At 42.4% G+C, this 27,339-nt stretch overlaps 1 protein-coding gene across 4 annotated transcripts in view; it reads left to right on the forward strand.

The window, feature by feature from the left end:
* The window catches only part of DUS1L (dihydrouridine synthase 1 like), a 65,638-nt gene extending 38,609 nt beyond the window's left edge, over positions 1-27,029 (forward strand). For all 4 annotated transcript variants that reach the window (XM_033960328.1, XM_033960326.1, XM_033960329.1 and 1 more), the window contains exons 9-14: positions 7,767-7,863; positions 8,473-8,561; positions 19,279-19,445; positions 24,096-24,133; positions 26,433-26,508; positions 26,621-27,029. In XM_033960328.1, the coding sequence (XP_033816219.1) occupies positions 7,767-7,863; positions 8,473-8,561; positions 19,279-19,445; positions 24,096-24,133; positions 26,433-26,508; positions 26,621-26,730 (577 nt within the window). In that variant the 3' untranslated portion in view covers positions 26,731-27,029. The remainder of the gene's footprint in view (positions 1-7,766; positions 7,864-8,472; positions 8,562-19,278; positions 19,446-24,095; positions 24,134-26,432; positions 26,509-26,620) is intronic.
* Positions 27,030-27,339: the final 310 nt, after the last annotated feature.

The following is a 27,339-nucleotide window of genomic DNA, read 5'->3' on the forward strand; positions in this document are numbered from 1 at the left end:
TCCCTAGTGGCCCGCTGACTCAGGATAGTATCCACCTGGTGTCGCACATCCTGCAATCTAGCTTTATCTGCCTCAGAGACTGTAGCAATATGTCTTTGTTGCAGCCCCTGCAATTCCTGGGATAGCTGCAAAAGATCATCCTTCCGTTTACTAGACACGTAAGCTATGTTGAATCCCCGAAGCACCTATGATGAATCCCCGAAGCCTCCCAGAAGACCACGGGGTCAATGTCAGGTGTCTTATTGTTGTAGCAATACTCCAACCAACGATCTTGGAGGAACCGTCAGAACTCCAGATCCCTGTAGAGGTGACTTGGGAACCGCCATCCATGCGTTGAGGGCTCCGCCGTGATCCAAACCGACAGTATCAGTGGGGAATGATCTGATAAAGGAACATCTTCAATGGAAATGCCATCTATCCGGGGAAGCAAAGAGGGTGACACCAGAAAATAGTCCAAGCGGGCATAGACGTCATGTGGGTGGGAGTAAAAAGTGTAGGTATGTTCAGTAGGGTGCAGAGTCTGCCACAGATCTAACAGATGCAATTGGTCAGAGAGAAAATTGACCCCCTTGGCTCCATGATGCCCCGGGCAGGATTTAGCTGGTCTACAATCCACTGACGGGTCTGTCGTTATGTTGAAATCGCCCCCCACAAGGAGTTGGTACTCAGAATACAAGGCTATCTTGGCCAGCAATTCAGAGAAGAAGGGATGGCTATATACGTTGGGAGCATATAGATTACAAAACATCCATTTCTGACCACACAATTCCCCCCATATCTCTCTTCCCTGTCCAGCAGGACTTTATGTACATGTAATGGCAAGTGTTTATGAACAGGATCGCAACTCCCGTCCATCTAGAGTTAAATGAAGAGGAGAAGACTTCCCCCACCCATTTTCTGCACAGTTTGGCATGTTCAGCTGCAGAGAGGTGGGTCTCCTGGAGGTAGGGCGACATCAATGTGATTTTTTTTTTTTTTTTTAACCAATTCAATAATTTCTTTCTCTTAAGGGGAGAGTGAATCCCATCCACATTGTATATTGAAATTTGGAGCTTAACCATTATCAAAAACAGCTCTAGAGGAATGAACATGGAACCCTGATACATATACTGAGAGAAGGGGGGGGCCTCCCAGCTAAATCCCCCTCCCACCCTAAATAGTTCCCATAGAGGATATGCGATCTATAAACAGTCCCCTCACCTCCCAAACCCAACCCAAGATACAAGGGCAGCAAGAATTTGAATAACGGGGCAATCCCAGTACTCTTCTCCACAACCCGCTTCCCCCCCCCCCAACCACAGCCATGCACCCCTCCAGGCATACCATGCACACCACCCATTCACTCTCCCCCCACCCCAGAGGAAACTTCCCCAGGATACCGCCCATCCATCCCCCAATCAAAAAAGAAAAAAAAAAAACAGAACAAGGAAAAGGTTCCCATAAGGGAAACAGGGAGCAAGCAAAATAGAGATCATGGATATCCATGATCCGACTCTCACAGGATAACAATAGACTCCAGAACAACACATCAAAGGAGGCCCCTCCTGGGGCCCATTGTGCCAAACCACTCATTCGCCAAGGCGTAGTAGTCCTGCATTCCCAGACCTCCCGGAAATGTTGAAACTCTAGGCCCCGGTCCACAGGTGGGCCTCACCACCCAGCTGACCTCCCACCGGCAGCTGATCAGCAGCCTGCACGAACTCCCCAGTCAGGGTGGCCAGAACATAGGCCACATAACTCAGAAAACTCCAGAGCAAAGGAGTGGCAGGAAACGAGCTGGGCTGCACCATCAAACCAGCAGGCCAGCCAGCCACAGGAGGGCAGTGAAGAACCAACAGGCAAGAAACAACAAGGCCCCCTACTCCAGTTCTCAGCGCCAGTCTGTCTCCATCCTCATTCTGCATGATCTGCTCCACAGTGTCCACCGCAGCGTGGATTGTGTCCAAGAATCCCCCCAAATCCGCAAGCTAGCAGGCTAAACCAAGGCCTTTTCAGCGCCATTTCTTGCCTCTGGGACACATGCCGAATAGTCATTGAACAGGAGCAGTCTTTTCCCTTCATACAACAGACTGCCCGCGGAGTGGTAAGCTTTCAAGAGTATTTCTTTCTCCTGCCAGTTGACATACCGGGTTATTGCTGCTCTAGGTTTAGGAGTGTTCCCGGAGTTGTTTCCCAGCTGGTACACTCTTTCACACACAACAGTCGCCGCTGTGGTCTCCAGGCCCAGGTGTTCCGGCAGCCAAGACTGAAAGAAGTGGTAAAGGTCGCTATTATTCTGCAGCTCCGGGAGCCCCACAATCCTCAGATTGTTGCGGTGCTGGCGGTTCTCCTCAAGTTTTTCCGTAAGGGCTGCCACCTGGGACTGCAGGCTATCCACTTACTCCTGCACTCATTGGGCCTTGCCTTCTCAAGCAGATATTCTCTGTTCCGCCTCCGTGATCCGTTGGGCATGGGCATCAAATTTTTCGTTTATGCCCTCCACCGCCGATTGTAACTTATTGAGGCGGTCCTCCAGAGGCAGGCAGGATGTCTCCTGGGCCCATTCTCCCAACTCCGAAGGCACGAGCGTGTGGGATCCGCCGCCATTTTAGATTCCAGCGCACTGATTCTGCCCTTTAGAGTTTTGGTAGGTTTAGTAGGCATACCTTAGCCCCGCCAGTAAAGAAAACAGCGCAGATCCCCACAGCAGAAGACAAGCTCCACAGGCACCCCCGGTGAAACGCAGTTCGTGCTGTAGGGAGAGGTTTGTAGCAGATTTTTTGAGGGTCGGATCACAGAACCCAGCAGTGCACGTCTGTTCACAATAAGCGCATCACGTGATCCTCTGTACATAATATTCTAAATGAGGTCTTATACAGAGGCATCAATACCTCCTTTTTCCTATTGGTCATACCTCTCCCTATGCAACCTAGCATCCTTCTAGCTTTCGCTGTCACCTTTTGGCCACCTTAAGATCATCACATACAGTCACATCCAAGTCCTGCTCTTCCATCGTGCATATAAGTTCTTCACCCCCTAAACTGTACCGTTCCCTCGAATTTTTGCAGCCCAAGTGCATGACCTTGCATTTCTTAGCATTAAATTTTAGCTGCCAAATTTCGGACCATTCTTCAAGCTTGGCCAGATCTTTCTTCATGTTATTCACACCATCCAGCATATCTACTCTATTGCAGATTTTGGTATAATCCGCAAAGAGGCAAATCTTACCCAAAAGCCCTTCAGCAATATCATTTATTTTTTTATTTATTTGTATTTATCTGTTTATTCATTTTGAAAATAATATCAAGCATTACACTTGTTAAGGAAATACGAACAAGAAATTTTTGCAAAGAAAAATAGTTACAATACAACTTCTTAGACCCCAAATATAACCATAGGGAGAGAATCCACCATTTGAGACTTTGAAATTCAAACAGCAAGAAACAATAACAATAAAGGCTTTAATGGAAATATTCCTCTCATATTTATAGTACCCATTTAGTCCCTGATGATCTTTTTCATATCTAGAAAGCTTCTAAGATTTTCCAGAACGAAAAAGGTATATTTTGTCCCATCATTTATAAAAATGTTAAAAAGAACAGGCCTCAGTTTTTTGGACCGTGCAATCCTTTTGGGGAAGAAAGTTGTACTTCATTGCTGGATATCCTCGGATACGCCTACACTGGCACATTGGCGTGTTTTGATGCTCCAACATGCCTCCATGGAGCGCTTGCGCTTCTCATCCTGGGATTCAGCGCTGGGGAAAGCATATTGTTCTTGTTGGGAGCCATTCTGGAACACCTTGACACCTAGAGCCCGAAGCCACTTGTTGAACGTTTGATCTCCACTGGTATATGACACACTGGACTGGAATATTTCTAGTATTTTTGGTGAATTTTGATTTGGGGAGTGGGGGGGGGTGGGTTAATGGGGACGGGAGTGTTTCTGGTATGGACTGTTGTGCTCATTTTGTATACTTGTATTGTACACTGCGTTCCTGTGTTTTGTTCTGTTTTGGAAAATTAATAAAATATATTGCCTCTAAAAAAAAGAACAGGCCTCCTCTAGAGATTCACACCGGCAGGTACTCCATTTACTTTGTGGTGCCCAAGAAAGAGGGGTCTTTTCGGCCCATTTTGGATCTCAAAAGATATCAACAGAGCGCTCTGGGTTCCGTCCTTTCGTATGGAAACCCTGAGATGTGTAATTCTTGCTGTCCAACCGGAGAAATTTCTGACTTCTATTGATCTGACAGAAGCATATCTGCATGTTCCCTTTCGGGCCTCCCATCAATTCCTTTGCTTTGCGATTTTGAGAGAGCATTATCAGTTTTGTGTGTTTCCCTTTGGTCTAGCTACGGTGCCTTGCATCTTCACCAAAATTATGGTTGTGGTGGCAGCGGCCTTGTTTAAGGAGAGCATTCTGGTGCACCCCTATCTGGATGATTGGTTGATTTGAGCAAGGTCATTGCAGGAGAGTTCCCAGGTTGTGGAGTTTCTAAAGTCCCTGGCTGGGTGATCAACCTATCTAAAAGGCGGTTGACTTCATCTCAGTGCTTGGAGTATATCGGCATTCTTTTCAACGCCAATTTGGGGAAAGTTTTTGTTCCAGAGATCATGGTGTGCATATTGCAGATGCAGATTCGCTCTCTGATGGATTGCCGATGTCTGCTGGCGCAAAACTTTCTGCAGGTCTTGGGGTCCATGGCAGCCTTCTTGGAAGTGGGCTCGAGCTCACATGCGTCCTCTTCAGTATGCACTTCTACGGAGGTGGTTGCCACAGATTTACAATCTGGACTCTGGTCCCACTTCAGGGATGAATTCATTGCAGCCTACTCTGGTGGCTCCAGTCTTCCAATCTGCTTCGGTGAATGAGTCTTGATCAGCCCCAGTAGACAGTGCTTCTCACAGACACCAGTCTCCTCGGTTGGGGAACTCAATGTCTCGGTCGCTCGGCTTAGGACTGCTTGTCACCGGTGGAGGCATCCTGGTTAATCCTAGCCATTCGCCTAGCATTGGTGGAATTCCAGTCCTTCCTGGAGGACAAGTCAATTTGAGTCCTCTCAGACATCTCTGCTCATGGAATGGGTGGAGGCTCATCTTCAGGACATCTTTTCTTTTCTGTTCTTCAGGGCAGCTCCACTGCTATCGGGAGCTGCCCCAACGGAATCGCAGTGTCCCGCAGCAGGGGAGAAAGACCGGGTCAGTGTGAGAGTTCAGCTCCGCCTCCCAACGCCCCCCCCCCCCCCCCCCGAAGGCAGTGAGGGGAACATAGGAGGGAGGGAGAAAGGGACAATTGTTCAGCCTGAGGAAGGAAAGAAATAAAGAAATCACCAGACAACAGGGGGAGGAAAAGGACAAAGGCTGGAAGGCATTGAGGGGGACAAAGGAAGGAGGGAGGGAGGAAGAGACAATTGGGCCTGAGGAAAGAAAGAAAAAAAGAAATCACCAGACAATAAAGGTAGGAAAAATTATTTTATTTTCAATTTGGTGATCAAAATGTGTCAGTTTTGAGAATTTATATCTGCTGTCTTTATTTTGCACTATATTTGTCTATTTTTCTATAGTTGTTACTGAGGTGACATTGCATATTTTAAAAAGTCATCTGCCTTGATATCTGTGGCCTGTCCCTGCCTGCCCTATGCCCTGTCCCGGCCTACCACTAGGCCACCAGAGGAGGGAAAGGGGACAGAGCCTGGCAGGGAGAGGGGACAGGGTGCAGAGCCTGGCAAGGAGTGTGGGGTTGGGTGCAGAGCCTGGCAGGGAGAATTTGGTTCAGAATGGTTTTTTTCTTGTTTTCCTGCTCTAAATCTAGGGTGCGTCTTATGGTCAGGTTCGTCTTATGGAGCGAAAAATATGGTAAATGCTTAAAATAGCCCAGTTTAATTCCCCAGGGGCTGTTTTAAACAGAACTCTAAAAATCTAAACAAGGTGCCTCTTTTACAAAGCTGTTTAGCTCGGGCCACTGCGGTAATGGCCCCGAAGCCCATAGAAATATAAAGGGCTTCGGGGCTGTTGCCACATGGCTTTGTAAAACAGGCCCAAAGTGTCATTCTCAGTGGAGCAACTTCTGCCCACCTCAAAATGCCCCAAATCACTGCAAAACACCAAGAAATTACTTTAAAACACTGAAAAGAAGTTCAAAATCTGTATTCCAGCAGCCATTTATATGTTCCAATGATGTTCTGATCCTGACATCAAAACCGGAGCCAGCCGGAGAGCATTAAAACAAAAGTCAAATTTCAAATTACCTATAGTGGCTGAGCATAGGAAACAGAGAGTGGGGGTAAATAGGACAATACTCGGACTGGCAGAGTGTCACCAGTGGGGTGCCGCAGGGCTTGGTGCTTGGACCCGTGCTCTTAACATCTTTATAAACGATCTGGACATAGTTACGACGAGCAAGGTGATTAAATTTGCTGACGATACGAAGTTATTCAGAGAAGTGAAGACGCAGGGGGATTGCGAAGATCTGCAACGTGACATAATCAGGCTCGAGGAATGGGCATCGACATGGCAGATGAGGTTCAACGTGGATAAGTGTAAAGTGATGCATGTCGGTAACAAAAATCTCAAGTTTCAAGTTTATTAGGATTTTATATACCGCCTATCAAGATTATCTAAGCGGTTTTTACAATCAGGTACTCAAGCATTTTCCCTCTCTGTCCCGGTGGGCTCACAATCTATCTAACGTACCTGGGGCTATGGAGGATTAAGTGACTTGCCCAGGGTCACAAGGAGCAGCACGGGGTTTGAACCCACAACCCCAGGGTGCTGAGGCTGTAGATCCAACCACTGCACCACACACTCCCCTCATGCACGAATACACACATCTCATGCACGAATACAGGATGTCCGGGGTGGTACTTGGAGAGACCTCCCAGGAAAGGGACTTGGGAGTTCTGATCGGCAAGTCGATGAAGCCGTCCACGCAATGTGCGGCGGCGGCAAAAAGAGCAAACAGAATGCTAGGAATGATAAAGAAGGGGATCACGAACAGATCAGAGAAGGTTATCATGCTGCTATACCGGGCCATGGTGCGCCCTTACCTGGAGTAATGCGTCCAGCACTGGTCGCCGTTCATGAAGAAGGACACGGTACTACTCGAAAGGGTCCAGAGAAGAGTGACTAAGATGGTTAAGGGGTTGGAGGAGCTGCTGTACAGCGAAAGATTAGAGAAACTGGGCCTCTTCTCCCTCGAACAGAGGAGATTGAGAGGGCCATGAAGGGGATAGACTTAGTAGATAAGGACAGGTTGTTCACCCTCTCCAAGGTAGGGAGAACGAGAGGGCACTCTCTAAAGTTGAAAGGGGATAGATTCCGTACAAAAGTAAGGAAGTTCTTCACCCAGAGAGTGGTAGAAAGCTGGAACGCTTTTCCGGAGGCTGTTATAGGGGAAAACACCCTCTAGGAATTGAAGACAAAGTTAGACAAGTTCCTGCTGAACAAGAACGTGCGCTGGTAGGGCTAGTCTCAGTTAGGATGCTGGTCTTTGACCAGAGGGCCGCCGCGTGAGCGGACTGCTGGGCATGATGGACCACTGGTCTGACCCAGCAGCGCCAATTCTTATGTTCTAAACTATATATTTTTTTATTGACTTTGAGTTATCAGTTTTCAAACATCTGATTTCAATGCATAAAAGAGTGCCCTGAACGGAGCAGATTGCCTGGGTTAGTGTGATGCATAGTGTGCCAGATGTACCACCCAGATGTGACACATAACGATTCCTGCTCTCTGTGTTACATGGTGTGAGAGACAGTAGTAACTTCTTTGTTCTGTGGTTTTCAGGTTACAGGTTTACCAAGAGCTGAGAGAAGAGCTGGCAAAAGTGAAGACTTTGCAGGGCATCTTTGAAGTTAACAGACAACTGAAATGCCGATGCCAGGTACTAGTGGAAGCCCAGAGGAGCTTTGGCAGCCGTGGTTCAAGGCCCATCTCTTATGTATGCCACTGGTGAGCCTCAATGGTGATATTGCCCAAGAGAATTAAGTTCTACAGTGGGTTATGGTTTCTGAACTGCCAAATTGGTTCAACACCTACCTCTTCTTACACGTTCCCCCTCCCACCCCCTATGCTGCCCAACCACATAATTGCCCACTTACCCCTTCCCAATTCCAACTGATGTTAACTCGCTGTTATCAGCACCTCTTATTGTACACTGTCTCGAACTGATATAAATAAAGCTATTATTATTCCTTTTTATTTACCGCCTATCAATACAGATTGACTAAGCGGTTTACATTCAGGTACTCAAGCATTTTCCCTATCTGTCCCGGCGGGCTCACAATCTGTGTACCTGGGGTAATGGTGGCTTGCAGGGCTTGAACCCACAACCTCAGGGAGCTGAGGCTCCAGCTCTAGCCTCTAGGTCACTCCTTCCTCTTCTCTCCCTCAGATTAACCTTGCAAACTAGATCTGCTAATTTACTTTAAAAAAACACCCCAAAAATAAAAAAAAACAGAGCATCTCATTGATTTGTCTTTCAAATATGCAGGAAGAATTGGCCAATCAAAGGGAAGGTGATAAACCAGACGAAGGATTGCAGTTCTTTCACTGGATCTGTCAGCCCTATGTGAGGCCTGGGTAAGTGATGTGGAGGAAAATTCTGCAAAGGGGCATCTGCAGTTGCATACATGAAAAAGTTTTATTCCCCTGATTTTTCTATTGTTGCATGTGTGTCATATTGAATGGTTTCTGATCTTTATATAAAATGTAATATTAGAGAAAGGGAACCTGAGTGTAAACATAGCTAGATTTTAAATGATTTCATTTGATTAAGGAACAAAGAAGGCAGTCAGTAACTTGCCCTCAGACCAACCATATTTGACAAGTACATATGATACAATGTTGGAACACAAAACCATTAAATTAAAGAAAACTTGGTGGTTACCTACCAATTAAATGCAACATTAAAAAACCACCGATATAAATCAAAATGACACTGCGGGTATCTATAATAATAAAACGCTAAGCGCGCATGCGCACTCTCCCCGCGCGTTCCCTGAGATCTGATCTGTCAGGCTGTGGCGGTAGGAGTGCGCATGCGCTCCAGACAAGCATTGCTCTCCACCTTGCGGCTGCAGAAACGGCCCCACACTCGCGGCTCGCCTTTTTAGTTACTTTGTAGTCAGAGTTGGGGTGGTTGAGACTGAGAGCATGGAGGCGGCCACGGAACGTACCCGGGACTAGAGGTCGCCTCGGGAACTCACCTGTCTGCAGTGTCTGCGGGATGCTCTTCCGTACAGGATCTTGAGCCCTGGATGTGTGCGCGGACGCTGCACTGCCCTGCAGAGATTTACCCGCACCATTGTTTTTCAGGCGCCACCAATCGGCAGGAGGGAGAAAGAGCGAAATGTGTTCCCACGGTGGCTTCTTAAGTGAATTCCAAGTTCATTCATTTCCCCGTTACGATTCATTAGCTACCGTCCGCTCTTTCTCGCCATCCTCATGCTTTTTTAGGTCCCTCTGTTTCCCTACACTGCCTTCCTTTAGTTTTCTGCCTACCAGAGGTCCATTATTTTCGAGGACTCCCATTTATTTTTAGACAATTTCAATCATTGAAGAAGCAACATAAGTTCCTCCAATACATACCATGGAACGTTTGAATTCTGGTCACCTTGAGATTGAGGTGTATTAATAGGGGGAGGCCCGGGGAGGGGGCATGCTAAAGGTTATGTAAGAATGCCAACTAGCTCCAGGTTTACTCATTAGGGTTGATCTGTGTTATTCCACAGCACACATCTAATATTATAAAGCCCTAAGCGCGTATGCGCACTCCCACCTGTGTGCTCCCATTTTCTGTGCGCTGTAGGGCACCTCAGGTAGGAGTGCGCATGCGTGAGAATCCCCCGAGGCAGATGTCGGCGGCTGAAGACCGCAGCGGAAGATGGCTGAAGCCTGGCTGGAGGAGGATGAGGAGGAGCTGCGAGAGCTCCGCAGAGGCAGGAGGTGAAGAGAGAGAGACAGAGACAGATGGATGAGAAGGACAGAGGGGCTACTAGGGGGACCAGGAGAGATGGTAGGGGATAGGGAGAGATAGACTTCAGGGAGTGTGGAGGGGGCAGGAGAGAGAGATGGTCTTGGGGAAGGACAGAGGGGGACAGGAAAGGGAAAGATGGCAAAAGAAGTGAAACAGGGTCAGAGAGAGATGGTAGAGGGTGTGAAAGGGGGAAAGGGAGAGATGGAAATGGTAGGACCACTGCTGCTTTGGGGCACTGAGGGAGGAAAGGTTGGTACGTCAAGACTGCTGCTGCCGCCTCGGGTAAGTAAAGACCTTGTCAGGAGGGCCAAAAGGGTACAAAGGAAATGGTGAAAGGTAAGGTGGTGGGACTGGGATCAGTGGGAGGCAGGGTCCGGGCATGATAGAGGCGGGGCATGGGTGGGGTCAGTCAGGGTATAGGTGGGGCTATTCTAGCGCCCCTAACTGTAACGAATGTAACGGGCTAAAACGGGAACAAGCCTCAGATTCAGAGGTTTCTCAAAGAGAAAGAAAATTCTTATCTCTTACTCCTGCTTACATCACCGGCTTGAACCCATCCTCCTCTTTATTTCTTTGATTACTTAATCTGTTTAAAACATCTAAATTGATTACTACTAATTTATATGAAATGCAATTATTTTAGATACTTAATCCTTAAAAAACCTCACAATTCATTAATATTTAAGAAATCTCACAGTTCATTTCAAAACCGACAGAAAAACTATTTTTTTTTCCCCATGTAAACTACTTCAGTTCATTTCAAACTTTTAGAACTTAAAGTACAGTACTCCCCCGAAATTCATGGGGATTCCGTTCCTGTGAATTTTGAAAAACCGCAAATACGGTTTTTAGGCAGGGGAGACAGGAGAGGGCAGCCGGAGCACCAGTGAGTGAAGGAAATCACTTGCTGTATGCTCCGACCACCTCTTCCTGTACTAAATCAGGAGCTGCTGTGACATAGTCAGAAAATACTACGAATGACCGGGACCGTGAACCGCCGACCGCAAATTTGCAGGGGAGCACTGTACTTAGCTTATGCTCTTTAGAAATCAGGGCCGTTGCTCATTACTTTCAAAATAATATATAGTTTATAAGTCAATAAAAAAATATATAGTTTCACAATGTGCAATCTTTTTAACATTTTTAAGTTGGCACTATAGGTAATTTGAAATTTGACTTTGAAAGTAATGAGCAACGACCCTGGTTTCTAGAGCATAAGCTAAGTACTTTAAGTTCTAAAAGTTTGAAATGAACTGAAGTAGTTTATAGCAGAAATGCACTTTTTTGACATAGCACTTTGAAGCACCAGTGCACTTAAACTTTCATGGAAAAAAAATAGTTTTTCTGTTGGTTTTGAGTTTTGAAATGAACTGAGGTTTCTTAAATATTAATGAATTGTGAGGTTTTTTAATAATAATAATAACTTTATTCTTCTATACGCCATAATCAGACAACTTCTAGGCGGTTCACACTGAAGACAATCAGCGAATTACAATATGCAAGTTATTAAAATACAACATTTTACACAAGAGTGGACATAATAGTAGTATTAGATTTAGTGAAACTTCTGTTTAGGAGATAAATCTATTAAACAATGCAGTTTTTATTTCTTTCCTAAAGGCACCGTAGGTCAGGCTAGCTCTATTAATGTAGTTACCTAACCAAGATTGCTGTTTACTTGCTTGGTACATAAGAGTCCTATCCAGAAAGGATTTGTATTTACAGCCAGTAATGCTTGGGTATGCAAATGGATTACAGTTTCTGGTTATCCTGGTAGGACTATATAACACAAAATGAGATAGAAGGTAGATGGGAGCTAGTCCCCAAACCAGCTTGAAACAAACGCAAAAAAACTTAAACATTATTCGTGCCTCCATTGGTAACCAGTGTAGTAGGGACTAACATGGTCGCTTTTTTTCAATCCAAAAATCAAGTGGACAGCCGTGTTCTGAACAATTCTTAATTTCCTCACTGTTTTTTTAAGTATGCCCAAATAGACGATGTTACAGTAGTCTAATATGGATAGCACCAAAGATTGCACCAGTAATCTAAATGATAGAGGGTCAAAGTATTTTTTAATGGTCTTTAATTTCCATAGTGTAAAAAAGCACTTCTTTACCACTATATTTGTGTGTTCGACCAAAGTCAAATGTGTGTCTAATGTGATTCCTAGTATTTTTATAGTTTTAGAAATCGGGTAATCACGATCTTTTAGATGTAACGTTCTGGTAATTTTATCCATTGGGCTTGCTAGGAAAACTTTTGTATTTTCTGTATTTAGTTTTAGTTTAAAGTTGGTTGTCCAGTGTTCTATTTCAGTCATAATATAAGAAATGTATTCTAAAGTTTTATTTGTTATGCTGTTCAAAAGGATTAAGATAGAAATATCATCAGCATATATATAGTAGTTTAAATTTAAGTTTCCAAGTTTCCAAGTTTATTAGTTTTTAATAACCCGATCATAAAATGAATATCTGACCGGTTTACAATTATATAATAATTAAAAAAGAATTTAATATAGAATAGAGAGAAATAAAAAGAGTGTAAAAGAGTAGTTAGAGTGAACACGTATGACATTTACAGACAAACTAGAAAGTGAGGAAAAATGGGGAGGTGGGAAAAAGTTACATAATTGTAGAAGGAAAAAAGGATATAGAGGGAAAAGGGGATGACACATAAGGGGTGGGGGTATAATAAAAAAAAGAAGGTGGACTGCTCTAAAATAAATAAAAAAAAAAAAAAAATTATATTATTATTTTATGATTAGGATTTATCGTACGCATCTTGAAAAAGGAAAGTTTTGAGATTGACCTTAAATTTTGGTAGTTGTAGTTCATCGCGAAGATATTGAGGGAGAGAGTTCCATAAGGTGGGTGCTGTTATTGCGAAATTAGTTTTTCTAGTGTAATAGGATTCTTTTAAGGATGGTATATAGAGAAGTTTTTGATCAGTAGATCTTAAAGAACGAGGTGAACTTTGGGGTATTAATAATTTATCAAGAAATGAAGGTAAGTGAGAGTTTTTAATTTTGAAAGAGAGGAGAATAATTTTATAGGTTATACGGTGAGTGATCGGGAGCCAATGAGCCTCCTTAAGGAGAGGAGTGACATGTTCGAATTTGCCTTTTTTATTTATTAATTTGATTGCTGTGTGTTGTATGAGTTGTAAGCGTCGAATTTCTTTTTGAGGCAGACCATTAAGAAGGGAATTACAATAGTCTAAATGTGAGATGACTAATGAGTGGATTAGAATATTAATTGAATCTGTATTTAGAATAGTACTGAGAGAGCGGATGATACGTAATTTGAAGAAGCAGGTTTTAACGACAGAACTTATGTGGTCATGATAAGAAAGCGTACTGTCAAAAATGACACCTAATAATTTTATATGATTTTTCATAAGTAATGGGATAGATTTAATGTAGATAGTTCCTGGTAGTGATTCTGAAGTTTTAATCGGGAGAAGAAGACCACAGGATTTTTCAATATTGAGTGAGAGTTTGTTGGAAAGGAGCCAATCACTTAGAATATCTAATTTGATATTTAGATCTATAATATCTGAAGGGTTTGATGTATTGATTGGATAGAGCAGCTGTATATCGTCTGCGTAGGCGAAAATTGAAAATCCTATTGATTGGGCTAGAGAGAGAAGAGGGGATAAGAAGATGTTAAAAAGTAAAGGAGACAGAATTGAACCTTGGGGTACTCCAAACGTTTGAGTTACCGAAGAAGAAGTTTGATTATTTGAAGAAACTATAAAGTTTAACTTTTGTAGTAGGTGTCCTATGAATGAGATGTAAATGTTGAATAATGTGGGTGATAGTGGGGAACTCTGGGGAACCCCCAAAGGGTTTTTCCAGGAGTTAGAGTATGTCCCATCACTAACCACACGGTATGATCTTTTAGTTAGGAAACCATGAAACCAGTTCTTAACTCTTTCTGTAAGTCCCATTGTGTCATAAGAACATAAGCAGTGCCTCTGCTTGGTCAGACCTGAGGTCCATCATGCCCATCAGGTCCAGGACCTGTGTAGTAGCCCTTCTATCCCCTTTTCCTTCAGAAAATTGTCCAATCCCTTCTTGAACTCCAGGTGTCCACCACCCGTTGAGTGAAGAAGAACTTCCTAGCATTGGTTCTGAATCTGTCCCCTTTCAATTTTTCCGAATGCCCTCTCATTCTTGTAGTTGTCAAAAGTTTGAAGAATCTGTCCCTCTCCACTTTCTCTATGCCCTTCGTGATCTTGTAAGTCTCTATCATATCCCCTCTAAGTCTCCTCTTCTTCAGCAAAAAGAGCCCCAGTCTCTCCAATCTTTCAGCGTACGAAAGGTTTGCCATACCTTTTATCAAACGTATCGCTCTCTTCTGAACCCTCTCGAGTATCGCCATATCCTTCTTTAGTTACGGCGATACGGCAGTGTAGCATTATTTCATGGTCAACTAAATCAAAAGCACTGCTGAAGTCTAGTTGTAAAATCAGAGCACTTGTGCCGTTACTGGAAAAAAATGTAAAGGTGATTAAGGATTAAGTATCTAAAATAATTGAGTTTAATATAAATTAGTAGTAATCAATTTAGATATGTTTTAAACAGATTAACTAACTGTTAGAATTAATGTAGGGAGGATGGGTTCAAGCCGATGATGTAAGCAGGAATAAGAGATAAGAATTTTCTTTCTCTATGAGAAAACCCTGAATGGGTGTAACTCCTTAATCTGAGGCTTGTTCCCGTTTATATTATAACAAAAGAAAAATTACCTGCAGGAACACAATACCATAACAGCATGCCAATTGTGTGAAGACATTGTCACATTCATTATGACTATACAATTAAACCAAAAACCAGCATTACTGTTAATAAACATTTTACTTGCTAATTTCAACCATAAGATGTCTTATGCCCCTCCCCCTTTGAGATACACAGCACCCACAGCAGCTGGCGTGGTTAATGAGCAAGGTGAAGGAAGCTATTAGAGCTAAAAGAGAATCCTTCAGAAAGTGGAAGAAGGATCTAACTGAAAATAATTGTAAACAACACAAGGAATGTCAAGTCAAATGCAAGGCGCTAATAAGGAAGAAGAAGAGAGATCTTGAAAAGAAGATTGCACTGGAAGTAAAAACACACAGTAAAAACTTTTTAGGTATATTTAAAAGCAAGAAGCCAGGAAGAGAATCGGTTGGATTGCTAGACAACCAAGAGATAAAATATGCAATGTCACCTCAGTAACAACTATACAAACTATACACCCCCTCCCCTTTTACTAAACTATGATAGCGTTTTTTAGCACAGGGAGCTGCACTGAATGCCCCACGCTGCTCCTGACGCTTATATGCTCCCTGCGCTAAAAACCACTATCGCGGTTTGGTAAAAGGGGGCCATAGTGCAAAATAGACAGTAGATATAAATTTTCAAAATGGACACATTTTGATCATTAAATTTTAAAATAAAATCATTTTTCCTACCTTTGCTGTCTGGTGATTTCATGAGTCTCTGGTTGCACTTCCTTCTTCTGACTGTAAATCCAATATTTCTTCCTTTCTGCCTCCTACATGCTTCCTCTCCTCCAGACCTCATTCTGTTCCCCAACCAACATCTCTGTATCCCTCCATGAGTCCAACTTTTTCTTTCTCTCTCCCTGCCCCCCCTTTCCTGCCCCCCTTTCTTTCTTTGTCTGTCTTTCTCCCTGCCCCCCTTTCTTTCTTCTGTCTGTCTCTTTCTCTCTCCCTGTCCCCCCTTTCTCCCTGCCCCCTTTCTTTCTTTCCCTGCCCCCTCTTTCTGTCTGTCTTTCTCTCTACCTGCACCCCTTTCTTTCTCTCTCCCTGCCCCCTTTCTTTCTTTCTACCTTTCTTTCTCTCTCCCTGCCCGTTTTTCTTTCTCCCTGCCCCTTTCTTTCCTTCTGTCTTTCTTTCTCTCTCCCTGCCCCCCCCACCCAAGCCACCGCCACCGATTTCTCTTTGCTTCCCCGCCGCCAGGCCAGACGCCGGACCCACAAGCCTTCCCCCCGACGTCAATTCACTATTGACTGACACTTTGGACTTAAATATCATTGTGTGGCTATTTATAACACTGAGCATTCTATGGCTGCATAGCTCCCTTTAGGGGTGAAGCACATGAAGCTACTTTCGTTCTGTCTCCCATCTGTTGGTAGATGGACATAATCCACTTGTCTAGTAGGACTAAAGGAAAAACAATTATCAGGTAAGATATAATTTTTCTATAATTAAAAGGATCTTAATAATCTAATGATAAATTCTTCAGAATAGGCTGAATTCGTCATATTTCCACCCCAGGGGGACTTTCCCAGTAAAAAGACAGATAACCAAAGAAATATCCATGAATGAGCAGCAAGATCCAATTTAATGGTATGAAATCTAGCAAGCAATATGTTACATTCCATAACATCGGATTTCTATACCGCATAACCTTAAAGTTCATTGCAGTTTACAAAAGTTACATAATAACAAAGGAAGGAGACAAATATAAGCCTTCAATTGTTTTCTGAAATGTTCATAGGAACAAGATATAAATAACAGCAGTCGAAAATCCTTATCGTAGAAAGCTGCTTGAAATGAGCGAGTATGATCATGATAATTCTTGTTTTTACAACCCTTAGCGGAAGGAAATACGAAAAGGGCATGCAAATCTTCTATTCTTTTGAGAAGCTGCCAAAAATTTGTCAACTAAGTAGATTGGGGCTAAGCCAAAGGCAACTTTATAACATAAACAACCTTGTTTAAAGATTATATGAGGGTCCACAGGGAGCCAATACAATTCGTGGTAAAAAGGGGTGACATGATTGAACTTTTTTCAGGCCGCAGATTAATCTCTCTGCAGTTTTCTGAATCAATTTCAGTCTAGCCATATTCTTCTTCGTACTAGTTATATAAACAATATTACAGAATCCAGAAGGCTCAATAATAATGACTGGACCAAAAGTTTAAATGCAGAAATTTCAAAGTATGGTCTAATAGTATGCAACTTCCATAATGTTTAATACCCCTTTTGGACCACAGCATTGATCTGATTTTTCATAGTTAAGTTCTGATCAAAAACGACTCCCAATATTTTAATGGATGAATAAATCGTATATTGAGTTGGTTTTAACATAATAGATGGTTCATGGGAGTCTTTTGAGAAGAAACAAAACAGAATTTAGTCTTATCATGATTCAATTTAAATTCTGACATCCATGAATCCATCAAACTTCAATGGTGAGTGATTTTGGCCACTGTAGTGTTACATGGAATGATGATCGTAATGTCATCAGCGTAACTGAATAGTTTTATACCTAGATTACTCAATTTGAAGCCTAGAGAGGAAAGATACCCATTAGACAGTGTAGGCAAAAATGGTGAACCCTGGGGAACTCCACATGGATTCTTCCAAATAGAAAAAGTATTATTAAATCTAACTTGGTATAAACAAGATTTGAGGAATCCCTTGAGCCAAGAGAATACTTTACCATGGATCCCAAAGGCATCTAGACATTCCAGTAATTTGATATGGTCAACCAGATCCAAGACGCTGCTCAAATCAAATTGAAGAACAAGTTCATTGCTACCTTTACTTAATAATGTAGCCAGTACTGTCTCTGTGCTGAAATGAGATCGAACACCTGCTTGAGAATCAAGTAATAAAGAATGTTGTTCCAAACCCTCCATGATTTTTGTGAAAAATGAGATGGATGCAACCGATCAATAATTAGATGGTAAAGAAGGTGGTTCTATAATGCTTTTAATTATTGGAGTAATTATGTTTCCTTCGTCTTGTGGGAATTTTCCTTTGCCTAAGGAGTGAGATAGCCATTCTAAAACTTCCAATTTAAAACTTTGGGGTGCTCTTATCATAAGATCTGGTGGGCAAGAATCTAAGGTACATATGATTTTGCATATTTATGAAATAGCTTGGAGAAATCTTGTCAAAAGAAGTCCATACAAGGTCCATGTGGACATCATCTTGGATCTTACCTGGACAGTGTTTTGTACTCCTCAATTGAAGTAGACAGGAAGTTCTTAATCCCATAACCTTAGAACTGAAGAAAGTTGCGAAATCATTTGGGGTGAGTGTTAATGTATGGGATGATTGTGTGCACTTATTTAAATTAAATAGGTTGTTAACAGGCAGTCCCCAAATTACAGACACCTGACTTAAGTACGACTGACTCATACTTAAGAAACCGGTCGTGGTCTGTAGCAGATTCAGAATGATGCAAGGCACATTGAGAACAGTGTGTGGTTGTGCATGCCATACCTTAGAGGGAACCCTGGTAGGGACAGTTGGCTGGAAGCAGAGGCAAGCAGCAAGAATCTTAAATCTACAGGTTCTGAGTTACATACAAATCCGACTTAAGAACAGCTTTAAAAACATAACTTCAAGTTTCAAGTTTATTTAAAAATTGTATAAACCGCCCAATCGGCCTTCTAGGCGGTGAACATTATGTTAAAAACATCCTTTAAAATAATAATCATTATTTAAAACATTGTTCTTAACCCGGGGACTGCTTGTACTTAAAGTGTGGCTGGTTAACTTCTTCCTGCATTCCTTGAACTAATTCAGTAGGGACAGCATTAGCTACAGACTGATCAGAATTCATTGCATATATGATTTAAACAAGAGATACAAGTTAACTATTGTCTTCTCAAAGCAGGTGGTGCAGATCTTATCAAACAAGTGGCATTTTGCAATTTCAGTACTGTTGAAAATAACTTCTTTTACAGGTTTAGAGGAGTAATTCATCTTTGTTGTTTTTGTCTGTACATTTCTGCAAGACCTGGCAGCATTGTTTCAGCCCCTTATGATTCGCTGGCTTCCAGCCCTTTGTAAACTGAATCTTTTTATTTAGTGGAGTTACTCGACTCCTGCATTACCCAGAACAGTATCCTAAGTTGTAGACTGGTCTTCACCTGACAATTCACTCAACCTTTCTGGAAGTTCATTTATTTACATTAGATCTAATAACCTGTTCATCAATCTACTCAAATTCAAAATCCTAACCAGACCAAAATATTGTGGGAGTCTTTTTCATGAGAAGTCTTCATCCCACATACTTTGTATGGATTTCAAAATTCTCCTATGTACTTTATAAACCCAGCCCCGTCCCCAGCACTGACTCTTAAGGCTTGCCTGGGCTTTTTCTGTGGATCAGCACCCATTAACTTGCAGAAGGCACTTTTGAAAATTGCTGCCATAGGATGATTTTCCCTTGTATATATCTATTTCTCAGGTTTTCTTAATATGAAATAATGCAGATTGGATTATACAAATATATGGTTCTCCTACGGTTTGTCATTGAGTCTTTAAGTGCACTGGCATTTGCAATATTTCAGGCCAAAAGAAGCAGGTTCTGAGGGCATGAGAGCAGAGCTACCTGCTAGTGTGCGAGGGAAACGAGCGATGGAGGATGAGGAAGATGGGAATGGGGAGTTTCTCTCAAAGAACAAACAAAAGAAAAAGCTTCGGAATCCTAATAAAACCTTTGACCCCTCTCTTAAACGTAAGTAAGAATCTTAGTAAGGGATCACTTTAAATTGATGAATCTCCTCTATAATTCTTCACTTTACTTAACAAAGGTTTATGAACTTCTTTTGCATTTGGATTTAAGATTTATTCTCAGTTTTACAAAATCTGAATTCAAGTCAAATTAACATATTTATGAGGGTAGATGAGTTGTTTTGGTTCACTGTCCACTTGTACCTGAGAGACTGTGAGTTAACTGGCCCAAGTCAGATAATGTGTCAATGAGAGAAACAGGATTCTGACGTCAGGGAATGACCTTCTAATACGGAAAGGGATTATTAGTTTATGTTCTCTGCTTTGTAACCTGCTGGTGGTCTGCTAGAAATTAGAGCCTTATGAATACCTGCAAATGAAGGACGATCAGGAGTAACCGCATCAACCACCCCCCCCTGTAATTTAGCACCTAAATGAAAGGCAACTGCAGTGGTATCTAAGGAAAAAAAATAGTGTTTAAGTTGGTGAAAGGCAAAACAGCCCGCTGAGAAAATTCCTTTTTTTTTCCAATTCTTTATTCATTTTTTAAAAATTTACAATAAATGTAACAGCATTTATAACATTTTAAACTTAAATACAACATTTAATATTCTGTTAAAATCCATATCAGAATTTATCCCCCTCCCCCCTAATCAATAACATTCTTTAAATTCAAGAAAACCTACCATAAACCCCATTCCTGGGGCATTCACAATATATATGAAACTAAACGAGTCCAAAACAAAACTCCTTTGGCTCGGCCCAAAATTAGACCATCTACCTTCCTCCATCCCATTGTCCTCCGGCCCCCCATTACAGCTCGAATTCTCAAGCAAAGTTCTGGGTGTCACCTTAGACTCTTCTCTATCCTTCAACGAACATCTCCAATCCCTGGTGAAGAAATGCTTCTTCAGCCTTCACATGCTAAGGAAAGTCAGACCCTATTTTCACCAAAAACACTTCGCAGTCCTAGTACAATCCATCATCCTCTCCAGATTGGATTATTGCAATTCTATCTACCTCAGCCTAACCAAGAAAAGCCTCCACAGACTTCAGCGGATTCAGAACGCCGCAGCTAAGCTTGTTTTCGCGAAAAGCAAATTTGATCACGTCTCACCACTCCTGTCTAAGCTCCATTGGCTCCCAGTAATCCCCAGGATCCACTTCAAATGTGCGTGTCTGGCCTACAAGATCCTACATGGCATCCTTCCTGCCGTTATCCCTCTATCCTGGAACTCCCCAACCCCTACTTCCTCCAGATCCTCCCAAATTTTTAAACTATCCTTCCCTTCCATAAAAGGTATTTCCCATGTAGGCAAACTTGGGTCATCCCTCCCCTTTAGAATCACTGAGATCTGGAATAACCTCACCTCCCCTCTCTGAACCTCAAGCTCCCTCCAACTCTTCCGCAAACACCTAAAAACCTGGCTATTCTCAAAACTGTAACACTTCCCCCCTCTTAGGCCTCTCACCTTCCCCTTTACACCTAACTCTTTAATCTCTCCACTGTAGTTCCTCTCTAATCCTTCTTCGTGTAAACCGTGCCGAGCTCCGCATTCATGGAGATGGTGCGGTATATAAACCCAAGGTTTAGTTTAGTTTAGTTTCCTATACACCTTATTTAATATTCAAATCAAAAAACTCTTCCCCCTCCCCCCATCCTGGATGTGCATATTTTAAGGGGAAAAATAATATTCAATCATTACAATAGTTTGTTAATGGCTCCCAAATCTCCTGAAATTTTCTAAAATTCACCTGCTATGTGGCTATTGTCCTTTCCATTTTATAAATGTGACAGAAAGAGTTCCACTAGAAACTGTAATAAGTCCACTGAGAAAATTCCTGATAAGAAGGAAATGTACCCTCATGATCCAGCAAGTGTTCTATAAGAAATATTCCCAAGGTCTCCCGTAAGAAAGAAGCTTTATTTTTAATCCCGGAAGGAATTCTAAGTAGAGAATGACACGGGGAAAAAAAAATCTATCCTCATCACTGCCCTGTCACCTGACCACTGTCTCCTTCACTGCCCCGTCCCTGCTGTCCCTTTCACTGCCCCGTCCCTGCAGCATCCACCCTTCCCTCTCACCGCCTTTCAGCGGCCCGAGAATCTCCCTCCCTCCCCCTTACCTTTGCGGTGCATTAGTAAAGAAATTTAAGGGAGGGAAGGCGCGCAGCTCCCTCCCTACCTACCTATGGCCAAATCTATCTCCCTCCCTCTTACCTTCACGGAAGTTGTGTCAGAGGAGGAGCTTCCGCCCACACACACGTGACTGTAGGCAGGCAGGCTTTGCCGGCTTTAGTAAGTTTCTTTTCTAAAGCGCCGCGAAGGTAAGGGGGAATGAGGGAGATAGATTTGGCTGTAGGGAGAGAGGGAGGGGCCGTGTGCGATCAGTGACCCTTAACTGCAGGGACAAGGCTATTCACCGCTCCACGGGGCGGTGGATGGCCTTGTCTCCGTGCCCGCAGTGAGTACTTCCCACCCCCACCGTTTCGGCAGGTTACCCGCGGGTAACTGCCACTGTGCCATTCTCTAATTCTAAGCTCCTCCAAATAGGCAAAAGGTGGTCTTTTCTCATACGAGAGGAGTTCCATCCCCTTTATCATCTTGGTTGCTCTTCTTTGAACCTTTTCTAGTGCTGCTATATCTTTTTTGAGATAAGGAGACCAGAATTGAACGCAATACTCCAGGTGAGGTCACACCATGGAGCGATACAGAGGCATTATAACATTCATAGTCTTGTTAACTATCCCTTTTTTAATAATTCCTAGCATCTTGTTTGCTTTCTTGGCCACCACTGCACAATGGGCGGAAGGTTTCATTTACAACGACACCCAGATCCTTTTCTTGGGCGCTAACCCCCAAGGTGAAACCTAGCATCCAGTAACTGTGATTTGGGTTATTCTTCCCAATGTGCATCACTTTGCATTTGTCCACATTAAATTTCATCTGCCACTTGGACATTCAGTCTTCCAATTTCCTAAGGTCTGCCTGCAATTTTTTACAATCTGCATGCGTTTTAATAACTTTGACCAGTTTAGTGTCATCTGCAAATTTAATTACCTCATTCATCGTTCCAATTTCCAGATCATTTATAAATAGGTTAAATAGCAACGGTCCCAGTATAAACCCCTGCGGCACTCCATTGTTTACTCTCCTTCATTAAGAAAAATGACCATTTAACCTTACCCTCTGTTTTCTATCCGATAACCAATTCCTAATCCACAACTGAACTTTGCCACCTATCCCATGACACTTTAATTTTCTCAAGAGCCTCTCGTGAGGAACTTTATCAAAAACTTTCTGAAAATCTAGATACGCTACATCAACTGGCTCACCTTTATCAACATGTTTATTCACACCTTCAAAGAAGTCAAGCAGGTATATATTCTCACAACCTGTTCATCTCCCCTAGATGGCTTCTTAGCTGTGTTACTGAACTGATGGTCCCGTGAGCCAACTTTGGGTGGCAAGACACTGACACGTGCGCAGTATGGGCCCTATCTAAAGATTTAAAGTGACAGAGCACTTGGTGCAGTGTCTGTATCGGATACCATGGATGACGTCACATGTGAGAATATATGTCTGCTGTCCTTGGAGAACACCTACTACTATCTTTATTTTATGTAATTCATGGCCTACAGAGTTTTGTCCCCATCTGCTACCAGGTGTGAACTCAGGCCTTTGCCCTGCTGTCCTACCAGGGCTGATTTAATGTTTCATAGTTTATTAAAAATTTGATTAAACGCTTATCATTACATTCAAAGCGTTGTACAATTAAAAAGCTAAAATATAAAATGGGGGAGCAACAGATAGTATCAGACATACTTGATTGGGAAAGGGCAATTGGAAACAAGAGGAAAGAAGGGAGAACTACAATTTATAAGTAAAGTAAACACAAAAGGATAACACAATAGGATAAGAAAAATAGGGATTGGCTTCAGAAATGTTACTTTGCTGAGCATTTGAGGGAAGTCATGAGACCCAGTAAGCTGCAATAGTAAATTGGATTTGAAGTCTGGGGAAGAGAGGCACGAGAAGGAGCTGCTTCCTCTGGTTTACCTCTAGCATCAAGGTTGAATTGCTGATGAAGAGAGGCAATTGGCTTGAGACCTGAAAGGGAAGGGGCTGTTCACAGGCACTTCAATTCAGAGACTTTGATGGACTTTTGCTTAAAATCTAGTAGCTATAACATTGGACTGTGCCAGGTTCATCCATGTTTAACCTTTTCCTATTGTAATAAATTTTACGTTACGCTGGTTCCAATCGTAATTATTTTAGCAAAGTTTTGTATTATTCACCATTATCATTTACGGCTATTGTAAACATAATGTAAATAAGTCATAAGTCTGTAAATTCAAATAGTTTGTGTTCCTGGCTCTTTATTAGTACGGGACACACGATAGGAAAAGGTTAAAATATGAGGTGGCAGTGTTACAGGAGCTACAGCGAGTGTGTAACTTTTACTAAAGTTCTGAGTCCAGTCTAGGACATTGGTGATCAGAAGAGCTGCATCACTGCACACATGTGCAGTGCAGTTAGTGGGGTGCATGGGGAATTCACAAGATTCCTAGTCATTTGTTTTCAGGTATTTACCTTTCGTGAAATTCTTATGGAGAATAAGCAAAGTAACCTGCTTTTTGTTCATTTCTGCAGCTAAATATGCCAAATGTGATCAGTGTGGAAACCCAAAGGTATGTTTCTGCCCGTGCTACATACATGCTCTGCCTTCCATTTCCATATACCTTTCTCCTACCTTTGTAACCTTATGACCTAATCTAATCTAATCTAGTATTTGTGAGTCGTGCAAACCTATACAAGCTCTAGGCGACTTGAGGAAAGGAAGGGGAAAAGGAAGGGAAGGGTCAGGGTAGAAGGAAGGAGAGGAGGGACGAAAAAGGGACAGGAAACTTAAAACTTAGGCGAGTTAAATAGGGTCAGATGCTTAAGAAGATATTAGGGGGATTAATTATCAAAGAGTGAAGTTTTCAGTTTCTTTTGGAATTGGATATGGTTGATTTCCATTCTTATGTGAGGTTGTTCTAGATTGTGACTCTGAGGAAAGTGAACATGGATTGGAAGATTCTTTTGTACTTGAGATTTTTTGTCAAGGGGAGGCTCAGTTGGATCCTTTTAATAATTCTGTGTGAGCTGGGCCATGCGTTAGTTAAAAGTTTGATGAGAGGGACTTCTGAGTTGCCATAGATGATGCGATGTATGATGCTGGCAATTTTGAATTTTATACGAGCTGTGATGGGTAGCCAGTGGAGTTGTTTGCGGTATGTTGAGATGGAGACATATTTTTTCAGACCAAAGATGAGTCTTAACTGCAGTATTTTGAATGAGTTGCATTTTGTAGGAGAGGGTGGTGTTGATTCCCAGGTAGGTGGAGTTGCAGTAATCCAGTTGGGATAGAATTATCATCTGGACTATGATGGCAAAGTGATGTTGGTGGAAGTATGGCCTGATGAGTCTTAGTTGTTTCATGGTGAAGAGGGCTTTCTTTCGAAGATGGGCTACTTGAGGTTCCATGGATAGTGTGGAATCTAGTATACAGCCTAGTATTTTAGAGGTTTTTTTCAACAGTAAGTATGCTGCCCCATTGGAGTGTGATGCTTGTTGGCGCTGTTTGTTGGATATTGTGGAAACAGGACTTTGGTTTTGGCAGCGTTTAGCTTCAGTTTCTGAGTGGTTGCCCATGTTTGGATTTTCTATATATTATCACAAATTTTCTTGAAGGTGTTAGCATGATTTTCTGCCACCGGAATGAGGAATAAGATATCATCTGCATATGACATTATGCTCGCATCTTCAAATTGGATGTTTCCGAGAGAGCTCATGAATAGGTTGAAGAGAATAGGTGAAAGCGGTGATCCCTGCGGAACTCCACAGGAGGCCCTCCAGGTGTTGGAGTAAACGCCGTCTTTTTTGACAGTGTATTCTCTGTTCATGAGGAAGTATGTGAACCAGCACCGTATCTGTTGCCCCTATCTCAGAGAGTTTTGTTAGGAGTAGTTGATGATCAAAAGAGTCAAATGCTGCAGATATATCAAATTGAAGGAGAATAGCCTGTACTTAGCAGTTGTTTGATTTTGGTTAAGGTCAGGATGAGGAGTTCTGTGCTGTGCTGTTGTCTGAAACCAAATTGTGTCTGAAGGCATGAATGTTGCTCTATGTATGCTGTTATCTTTTTGCTTATGTGGGTTTCAAGAAGTTTGGGGATGCCAGCGATGGGCCTGTAATTTGAGGGCGAGGTGAGATCTGTGTTAGATGATTTAGGAAATTTTCTTGAAAATTCATTTGGCTTGGCATGTCCACCTAAGGAAGCTTAGCTCAGTACGCCCCATTAAATAAGTAATCTCTCAACCAGTGACTGTGCAGAAGTGGGAAGTGGTACTCCCTCATAGCTTTTCTGAATGAGAGAATACTGTATTCATTACCCACGAAACTGATCAGAGTGGTTGCTAGGGAAATTATTCATTGCTACTCCTTTTTCAGTGCCGTGGAATGGGCTGATACTCAGAAAAATCAACATAAGCAAAAGAAATATGCTACATTTCAGTTGTCTGATTTTGACACATATAAAGCATGTATCAGTGTGTGTAATGATTTCTCATCAAAACAAGGTTTGACTGAGTGTAAAAAGTCTTCTAACCAATATTGTGCCATGAATTGTATAATCCTATTCAGGAATCATTCATTGTTTAAAATAAATTCTTTTTTTTCTTCACATTTAAACACTGCCCTATCAGGAACTTGTCCATACAGAATAAATCTTAGAGTGTCATCTTTCCCCATCCAGGGGCTGATTATGTTATAATGCTATCTCCAAAGTTCCCCCCTCCCCGAGCTGCCCTCTTTCCACATGCACAGCAGGGGATACCCATTAACTTTGCAGTAAGACATTGCATCAATTCAATGTGCTTGTTGACCTGTTAGCAATGGTCATTCTCCATATTTTTGTAAGGGTTGTTTATTTGCTTTCATTTGAAGGGCATTAAGTGTGTGTTTCACCTCTGTCGAAGCTGCTGCAAGAAAAAAGCTGTTAAAGAAATGTCAGACTGTATCGGTAAGTAGAACAAGCACTGCAGATCAGTAGATTCACTTCCTCTCCCCAAAAAAACAAGAACCTAATAGGAGGAGGATACTGTGCAATTCAGTCTCTCTTTCTCTTTTCCCAGGCCATGGACTGCTTTTTAAAAGCAAATATGAGAAAGCCTTACAGTGGAAGAGTGACCTGTTGGAGTTTCCAAAACAGCTTCCAAAGCAAGCGGCTGAGAGTTTGGTGTGAATGGGGTGAAGTCACTATATAGGGCTCTGCTATCTCTCAGGGACAAGTTGTGTTTTTCCTGCAGACTCTCTCTGTGTTCACTTGTACTACTGCAATGGAAAAATCAGTATTTAAACTTCAAAAAGATAATTTTTAGGTCATCCTTGTACTCAAGAGAGTAGCGGGGATAAACCTCTTAGCCAAAGAGCCCTCAAAAGAGCTCAAACGCCTGTTAGTTTTTATCAACTCTTCTTTCATCTTATTAAAACAAAATGAAAAACTGCTTTTAACTTCATGATAAAAATAATTTTGGATCTCTATACTGTCGTCGTTGTCATGTGGGAGACCTTAGTTCAGTGTTCCATAATAGAAGGCCTGTGGAACAAAGGCAGCTCTCTGAGACCTTTGGCTGGGTTTGTTTTTTTTAACATTAATTAACTTTTGCCACAGGATGGCCTGCAGGTTGTCCATTGAAGAATCCTGTCTTGCTCTTCATGGTGGGCCTCTATCTGTCTCCCTCACCTGCAGGTCCAGTCTGGTCTTTTCCCTCTACCCTTTAGTGGATCTGGCTCTTTCTCTACTTACCTCCCTCCCACTCACCCTGGCCTCGCTTCAGTCAGGATCTTTCCC

The sequence above is a fragment of the Geotrypetes seraphini genome, chromosome 10 (genome assembly GCF_902459505.1).
Source record: "Geotrypetes seraphini chromosome 10, aGeoSer1.1, whole genome shotgun sequence".
NCBI classification, from domain to species: domain Eukaryota; kingdom Metazoa; phylum Chordata; class Amphibia; order Gymnophiona; family Dermophiidae; genus Geotrypetes; species Geotrypetes seraphini.